Source organism: Rhinopithecus bieti, unplaced genomic scaffold (genome assembly GCF_001698545.2).
Source record: "Rhinopithecus bieti isolate Rb0 unplaced genomic scaffold, ASM169854v2 scaffold_32008, whole genome shotgun sequence".
Classification (NCBI taxonomy): domain Eukaryota; kingdom Metazoa; phylum Chordata; class Mammalia; order Primates; family Cercopithecidae; genus Rhinopithecus; species Rhinopithecus bieti.
In genome coordinates, this window is record NW_016814433.1 from 2,511,165 (window position 1) to 2,519,778 (window position 8,614).

The window sequence follows — 8,614 nt, forward strand, 5'->3', positions numbered from 1 at the left end:
TACTTGAACCTGAGCAGCCTTGGAATCTGCTTTGGCCAATAGGATGCAGAAGAAATGATGGCTCAGTTCCAAGCAAGGCTCTGAAGTCCTTGCACTCTTCCAATTTCTCTCTTGGACCCCTAACCCAGCCATTCTGTGAACAAGGCCAGGACAGGCTAATGTAGCCCAGTCATCCCCATTGTCCCAGCCCAGAACCAGCCAAATATTAGACATGGGATCAAGGCTACCCTAGACCAGCCAACCCCCAACCCACCAGCTGACCACAGATGCATGAACAAGCCCAGCCAAGATGACCCAAACCTGGCCAGACTGGGCCTATAGCCTCATGAGCTATAATCAATGCTTATTGCATAAGCCCTGAGCTTTGGGGTGGTTTGTTACACACCAACTGCTAACCAATACACCTGGGGATCTTATCTATCTCTCCCAATAACTCTGGGATCTTCAGAGAAATTAAACAATGGCTTTTCCTAATCATCCACGTTTATACCATCTGTAAGTGACAGAAAAGATTTGAATTCAAATCTATATGAGAAGAAAATGCTATTTTCTCAATTGCATAGGACTTTCGAAGCCTTCACCTGGCTTCTCCACTCTGCCATTTTAAATTGCCAAAATCAAGCAACACAAAGTACGTAAGTTCTCACGAGAATATATATTCACTTATATGAAGTATATACACGAGAGTGTATGATTTCACTTACATGAAGTTCTAGAAGCTCTAGAAGAAGCAAGGCCAGTTAATAGTGGAAAAAAAGTAGACCACTAGTTGCCTGGAAACAGGGAAGTGGTTGGACTGTCTAGAGGCATGAGAGTGGGGGTGATGGCAGTGTTATCTATTGCGATCGGAGCGGTAGTCACCTAGACATGCATATTTGTCAAAGTCATCTCTACTCTTTAAATGAGTGCATTTTATTATGTAAAATTATACCTTCATGAAGTTGACTTTCAAAAGTTGGAAAACAAATAAAGGCTTAAGAACTCTATACCATCTTTTTAAAGTTAAGGAGAAAAAAAATTCAAAATGTTGGCAGTGCTCCCAATCTCCCAGGGCTTATTCCTCTGCCAGAGCGGTCTTGAGAGGAGGTCCCGGGTAGAGTCCTCCTCCCCACCGCCATTTCTGCGGCCAGGTGGTCCCACCAAAGGCAGCTCAGTGACTCTCCTGGCTGGCCTGGGTCAGACCAGCCTCGCAGACCCAGTAATAGGGCTTCTGGCAGACGTCGTCATTCCACCTGCCGTCTGGGTGGAAGTGGGCACAGTCCTCGCCTCCGCCCAGCCCGTGCCCCTGCCAGTCGTCTGGCTGGCCTGGCTTCCAGTTCCTGAGAGGAGAAGACAACAGCAAGCTAGGAAGGGTAGGTGGAGTAGAATTCAGTTCAGGGGAGGAGAGGCTGACAGTCAAATCCCTGGGGGGCAGCGCTGATGGAGGACATTGGCACAGAAAGCCAGGGTGCACTCACTGGAAGCCGGTCTCATAGTCTGTTCCATCCACCCACTTCCAGGCTCCTTCAAGGTCACTGAGGCCCATCCAGGTGTATGCGAAGCTTAGATGTTCCTGGACAAAATTCTGGGTTGACAGAAGGGCAGTGGTGACTTCTCCCCATCCCAGCCAACTCCTTAAAGCAGATTCTCAACTTTAGCTCTTCGTTAAATCAGCTGAGGAGTTTGGGGATGTTTCCCTGGATGCTCAGGCCTATTAAATCTCTGAGGGTGTGGCACAGATGACGGTCATTCTGGAAGCTCTCAAATGATTCCAATGTGCGGCCAAGATTAAGAACTACTTCCCTAAATGGGACTTGTCTTAGGAACTGAGTACCAGAAGCCCTCACCTGCTCCTCCCTGGAGTTGATGACCACCAGGTGGGCGTCCTCCAGCTGACAGTGCTTCTCAGCCTCGGCCCAGGGCATCCCGGAGTGAGAGAACCAGTAGCAGCTGTCTTGGTGCTCCACCCAGTTGATGGGGCAGCAGGTCCTTTCAGTAGAGGCTGAGTGGGAAGAAATAGAGTGGAGAGGTTGAGGCTCTGCCCATTGGGCCATGGGCAGAAAAGCAGGGCCAGGTCCTCCCCACACCTTCCTCACCATTGTTCTTGAGGGTAGCCACCTGGCAGGTCAGTTTATTCAGGTCTTGCATCAGCCGCTGGACTCGCAGGAGCATTTCAGAATGAACTGGGACACACACAGATGGGCAGTGGGGACAGTGGCCTAGCTGTGCCTTCTGCTTAGTGTGTTCCTGCAGCTCAGATGTCCCTGCACAGGGCCAACCCCAGGAACATTCCTTCCTGCCCCCACCCACCCCCTATATCATGGTCAGATACAGCCATCAAATCCGCTTTGGATTCCTCCACTCCTGTTTCTCCAGCCTGCTCTCCAGAGAAAGCATGCCACTTTTTTTTTTTTTAGAGATGGAGTTACACTCTTGTTGCCCAGCCTGGAGAGCAATGACATGATCTCGGCTCACCACAACCTCCGTCTCCCAGTTTCAAGCAATTCTCCTGCCTCAGCCTCCTGAGTAGCTGGGATTACAGGTGCCCACCACCACACCCAGCTATTTTTTTGTATTTTTTTTTTTTTTTTTTAGTACAGATGGGGTTTCACCATGTTGATCAGGCTGGTCTTGAATTCCTGACCTCGTGATCCACCCACCTCGGCCTCCCAAAGTGCTGGGATTACAGGCGTGAGCCACCGCACCCAGCCTGCATGCTGCCTTTCAAGCTGCTGGTGAAGGGGAAGGCAGGTCAGCACCAGGAGTCTGTTCCCATCCCCACCTGTGTCTGAGAGCCTAGCCTCCCAGACCCATACTTGGAGGATCTCTCACCTGCCTGCTGTTCCTGCTTGATAACCTCCACCTCAGCTTTCAGAGACGCTATCATTTCTTCCACGCTGCTGCCTGGAGGACATGGAGACTTCGCTTAGGGGTCAACTTCCTCCTCCCTGGCCTGGCCCCAGCCCAGAGCCCCATCCAAGCCAGGCTCACCCTGGGAAGTCAGTGCCTGGATCTCAGCCACAGTGTTTGAGGTGAAGTTGCTAAAATCTGTTCTCAGGGTCACCAGGTCCCTCTGAAATTTGGAATCTAAACAGGTGGATGGGAAGGTCAGAGCTGGGATTCATCGGGTCCTCTGTGCCAGCACCACCCCGGGCCCTCCATAAGCATTGCCTCATTAGGTCCTCACGGCAACCCAGTGGGGCAGGCACTATTATTGTCCAATATTGCCGATGAGGAAACTAAGACTCAGAGAGGTGAAGTAATTCGAGTACATAACCCAACTAATCAGTGACAGAGCCAGCAGCCATCCTATTTATGGGTCCGTCAACTCTCTCCATCAGTGACCCCACCACTGTTCCCATCAATCACTCCATCAGTGCCCCCACCATTCTCATCAATAATTCCATCAGTGCCCCCACCATTCCCATCAATCACTCCATCAGTGCCTCCACCACCATTCCCATCAATCATTCCATCAGTGCCCCCCACCATTCCCATCAATCACTGTATCAATGCCCCATCACCATTCCCATCAATCACTCCATCAGTGCCTCCACCACCATTCCCATCAATCACTCCATCAGTGCCCCCACCATTCCCATCAATCACTCCATCAGTGCCCCCCACCATTCCCATCAATCACTGTATCAGTGCCCCCCACCATTCCCATCAATCACTCCATCAGTGTCCCCACCATTCCCATCAATCACTCCATCAGTGCCCCATCACCATTCCCATCAATCACTCCATCAGTGCCCCATCACCATTCCCATCAATCACTCCATCAGTGCCCCCATCACCATTCCCATCAATCATTCCATCAGTGTCCCCCACCGTTCCCATCAATCACTCCATCAGTGCCCCCACCATTCTCATCAATAATTCCATCAGTGCCCCCACCATTCCCATCAATCACTCCATCAGTGCCTCCACCACCATTCCCATCAATCATTCCATCAGTGCCCCCCACCATTCCCATCAATCACTGTATCAATGCCCCCATCACCATTCCCATCAATCACTCCATCAGTGCCTCCACCACCATTCCCATCAATCACTCCATCAGTGCCCCCACCATTCCCATCAATCACTCCATCAGTGCCCCCCACCATTCCCATCAATTACTGTGTCAGTGCCCTCATCACCATTCCCATCAATCACTCCATCAGTGCCTCCACCACCATTCCCATCAATCACTCCATTAGTGCCCCCACCATTCCCATCAATCACTGTATCAGTGCCCCCCACCATTCCCATCAATCACTCCATCAGTGTCCCCACCATTCCCATCAATCACTCCATCAGTGCCCCCATCACCATTCCCATCAATCACTCCATCAGTGCCCCCATCACCATTCCCATCAATCACTCCATCAGTGCCTCCACCACCATTCCCATCAATCACTCCATTAGTGCCCCCACCATTCCCATCAATCACTGTATCAGTGCCCCCCACCATTCCCATCAATCACTCCATCAGTGTCCCCACCATTCCCATCAATCACTCCATCAGTGCCCCCATCACCATTCCCATCAATCACTCCATCAGTGCCCCCATCACCATTCCCATCAATCATTCCATCAGTGTCCCCCACCGTTCCCATCAATCACTCCATCAGTGCCCCCATCAGTGCTTCAGTGGCCCTGTTGTGACCCCCATGACAGTTGGTAGCATTGCCCTCACCATGCCTCATTGTCATCTCCACAGCTGCCCTGCGTTGCTCTTACTGCGGGCCTCACCGCTGCCCTACTGTAGCACCCCATTATTTATATTCTACCCCATTATTTCTCTCTTCCCTGTCCACCCCTGTGACCCTCACTTTGGGATCCAACCACACAGATGATGACCAGCAGCAGGAGACCAAGGCCCAGGGACAGCAGGAGGAGGCAGGGCCCAGAACGGAGATGCTGCAGGAGGGACTGGGGAGGAGGCAGCCCTGCAAGAGGAGAGGGTGTCAGGATGAGGAGGGTCCAGACATGATGGAGATGGGAGAAGGAGAGGGCCCAGGGAGCTGTCTAGTGAGGAGGGCTGGGCACAGGGGACACCAGGGAAGGGTTGGACAAGGAGGATTTTCGGATGGGGGATGCCCAGGCCTTTGACTTCAGGGACCAGCACAAGTCCTCAGTCACACAGGCCCCTCACACCCGTGGGGACCCACGTGCACACACACAGAGGGGGGACGATGGTGATATGAGGGGTCCCATGGTCAGAGCTGGGGGCAAGGGCAGGAGGACATGGGGAGAGCTGGGGGCAGCCAGGCCCTTCGTGGGCTTGTGCTCACCTACCTGCTGGACAGTCAGGTTCACAAATGAGTTTCCTTCCAAACCCAACTACTTATCTTCCCCTCCACCAATGTGCAGCTCTCGTCCCCACCCCACAGGGCATCAGAAGCTGGGTCCACTGTGATCCTCCCTGTCCCAGTCTTTCTAGGGACGTTGCATCCACTTCACACTAGGCCCATCGGAGGCTGGCGCCTGACCTCCTCAGAGTTGGGACCCATCCGCACACGTGATGGAGGTACAGAAATGACAGGAGAAATCCTTCTAAATGTATAAAGAGAGCATTTTAGGAGAGTTTCCCCTTTCCTCTTACCATTTCTAACCCCCTGGACTTTCTCCTCACTCTCCAAGTCCTGGAAGTTTTCATATGTCACTGTCATGCTTGGGCCAGCACGTCTCTGAGGTTGTCACCTGAAATGAAGGCAGGGCCGATGCCCAGGCTGGGGTGGAGCTGGGGCATGGGAGGTTGGGACTAGGTTGGAGCCGAGGGCAGGGCTGAAGTTGAGTTGGGAGATGAGGCTCAGGTTGAGAATGAGCCCAGGGTTAAGGCTAAGACAGAAATGGGCCTGGGTTTGCAGTTGAGATAGAATTGGGGTCGAGTTGAGTTTGGGAGTGAAACTGGAGGGTAACGTTGGAGCTAAATGCGTTGCTAGGACTACCCAGTGGGCCAGTAATCAGGCAGGACTAGAGATTGTGTCTCATGCTAGGATTGGGGTCGGTATGCAAGTTGGAGCCATGGATGGAATTGGGGTTAAGTTTGGTGCTGAATTTGGAAATAGAATAGAATTGAGGTTCAATTTTGGCTTTGGGTTGGTGTTAAGATTCAAGTTGAATATGGGGTTGGGGTTAAAGTAGGAGCTGGGTGGGGGGCAACAGGTGTGGTGGCTCATGCCTGTAATCCCAGCACTTTGTGAGGCCAAGGCAGACACATTACTTTAGGTCAGGAGTTTGAGACCATCCTGGCCAACATGGTGAAACCCCATCTCTACTAAAAATACAAAAATGAGCCAGGTGTGTGGCGCATGCCTGTAATCCCAGCTACTTGGGAGGCTGAGGCAGGAGAATTGCTTGAATCCAGGAGGCAGAGGTTGCAGTGAGTGGAGATAGTGCCACTGCCCTCCAGCCTGGGCGACACAGTAAGACTCAGTCTCAAAAAATAATAATAATAAAGTAGGAGCCAGGGTTTGTATTGGGGTTAGGGCATGGCTGGGCTGGGGCTGAAGATAAAGCTTGAAATTGGCCAGCCATGAGGGTGAGTTTGAGCCTTAGTTTATTTTTATTTTTATTTATTTATTTATTGAGACAGAATTTCGCTCTTGTTGCCCAGGCTGAAGTGCAATGAGGCCATCTTGGCTCACTGCATCCTCTGCCTCTGGGTTCACATGATTCTCCCACCTCAGCCTCCCAGAGTCGTAGTTTATGATGGGATTGTGGCTGCTGTAACCGAATCTAGAATCCAATGAAGGGCGTAGAGTCTCAAATCTTCACATAGTAATTAAATCCCACACTGCTACCTTATATTTATTTTCCTTTAGTCCCACCCAAGACCCAAAGTCCCCCTCTCCCTGCTTCCTCTGACATCCCCTGTCCCCTGGGTCTCACCGGCACCCACAGCACCATTACCTGTGGGAGGTCTGGAGGGTGTAATTCTCACGTTGGTTGTGAAGCAAGGACCAGAGTTGGGACGTCACTCAGAGTTGGAAGCGCTGTGTCCTGGAGAGCTGGGGTAGAGGTGACTGGAGTCCTGCTGGTCTTCAGTCTGAAATCCCAGGAGCCCTATCATCTGGGACACCCCATCTCCTCAACTTTCCACAGTAAATGAGAATGAACGGGGATTGGAACACACAGAGACCGTGTGTGGGTGGAGAGAGTTGGGTCTGAAGCCAGCTCTGCTCTCCTCCTCCAGGCCATGCCTACTTCCTTTTCTCTTTTTGGAGTTTCCTCATTTTTACCATCTGGGAGCAGGACTGGATAGAGGTACAATCTGCTGTTGCTCCTCTACCCTACACTTCCTTTCACTTCCTGCGTCTGCATTTCCCAGAATTGCTGTGTCTCCATCATCGCACCTCTGATCCTACAGAAGCCCAGTCTGTGCTTTTGCTCAATCCTGGCCTGAGTCCCTGGCATTAGCATCCTCTAGGTCCCAGTCATTCAGCTGCTCAGCTCTGGCCTCACTCGCCTCACTCCACTTGGAAGGAGGGAAGGGAGGGACAGAGAATAGAGCTTCTTGGCCAGAAGAGGAAGGGAGAAGCCAAGGAAAACAGCAAACTTTTATTGAGTATCTCATCTGTGATGGGATTATGCCAGATACTTACCTTCCACAGACATTCCCCGCAAGCACCGGGGGAGGCATTTTGGATGATGGGCTAAGGCTCAGAGCCCAAGATCATATACAGCTTGTAAGGAGAAAGTTTGGCACCCTGCTCTGGCTCTCAGCACAGGCGCTGTCTTCATGAACAGGATTCCATTTCATCCCATGATCCCTGCCCAGCCCCTAAGGGAGCTGCCCTGAGTCCATGCACACATCCCTTTCAGTAGGAAGGAAACTGAGTATCTTACAAGGTGGAGAAGGAGAAGAAATACATTTTAGGTTATATTTTCTATATACATGCGGTTATGTTCTGCTATGCGCTTTTTTTTTTTTTTTTTTTGGAGTTAACAATCTATCAGGAACATTTCTCCACATCAGTTTATAAAATGTACTTGATCTACCTGCACCTCATTTCATCATAGGCACCATAATTTATTTATTTAGCATTTCTCTATTGACAGAAACCAGAAATTTTAATTATGTCTTTTCTTTTCTTTCTTTCTTTTCTTTTCTTTTTTCTTTTTTTTTTTTTGTTTTTTGTTTTTTGTTTTTTTGTTTTTTTTTTGAGACAGAGTCTTACTCTGTCACCCAGGCTGGAGTGCAGTGGCACAATCTCGGCTCACTGCAACCTCCATCTCCTGGGTTCAAGCGATTCTTCTGCCTCAGCCTCCTGAGTAGCCGAGATTACAGGTGTCCACCACCATACCCAGCTAATTTTTGTATTTTTAGTAGAGATAGCTTTTCACCCTGTTGGCCAGGCTGTCTCTAACTCCTGATCTCAGATGACCCGCCCACCTCAGCCTCCCAAAGTGCTGGGATTTCAGGCGTGAGTCACCGCGCCCGACCAGGTTGTTTCCGGTTTTGTTTTTATTTGGTATTTGGTATTTTCATTAGTATATGTTGCAGGTTATGTTTTTGGAAGCCAGGGTTGAGGCTGAATTTGGGGTGCGAGCTATTTATGAGGGATTAGCACTTTGAAAAGGAAAGTGGATGAAACGGTGTTGGGCAGAGGGAGAAGCAGCACTTTGGAGTGCTTCAACCAAA

At 50.6% G+C, this 8,614-nt stretch overlaps 1 protein-coding gene across 6 annotated transcripts; it reads right to left on the reverse strand.

Moving 5' to 3' along the window:
* Positions 1-636: 636 nt before the first annotated feature.
* CLEC10A (C-type lectin domain containing 10A) lies at positions 637-7,136 on the reverse strand. Of its 6 annotated transcripts, none has more exons than XM_017850386.1 (9): positions 6,883-7,136; positions 5,573-5,710; positions 4,800-4,916; positions 2,971-3,066; positions 2,812-2,883; positions 2,076-2,162; positions 1,827-1,981; positions 1,458-1,564; positions 637-1,319 (listed from the first exon to the last, which is right to left on the reverse strand). In XM_017850386.1, the coding sequence occupies exons 2-9, from the start codon at positions 5,637-5,639 to the stop codon at positions 1,151-1,153; spliced, it is 870 nt and encodes a 289-aa protein (XP_017705875.1). In that variant the 5' UTR covers positions 5,640-5,710; positions 6,883-7,136; the 3' UTR covers positions 637-1,150. The 6 variants fall into 6 exon arrangements, with proteins under 6 accessions (XP_017705875.1, XP_017705874.1, XP_017705873.1 ...); XM_017850385.1 differs by having other exon boundaries at positions 2,067-2,162; XM_017850384.1 differs by having other exon boundaries at positions 2,076-2,243.
* Between the last annotated feature and the right edge of the window lie 1,478 nt (positions 7,137-8,614).

Bases quoted from the DNA above. Each gene is read 5' to 3' on its own strand.
- CLEC10A (XM_017850384.1), bottom strand. From the start codon at position 5,639: ATGACAGTGACATATGAAAACTTCCAGGACTTGGAGAGTGAGGAGAAA. The intron at 4,917-5,572 runs GTAAGAGGAAAG...CTCCTCTTGCAG, and splicing joins AGTCCAGGGGGTTAGAAATG to GGCTGCCTCCTCCCCAGTCC. The intron at 2,884-2,970 runs GTGAGCCTGGCT...CATGTCCTCCAG, and splicing joins CCAGGCACTGACTTCCCAGG to GCAGCAGCGTGGAAGAAATG.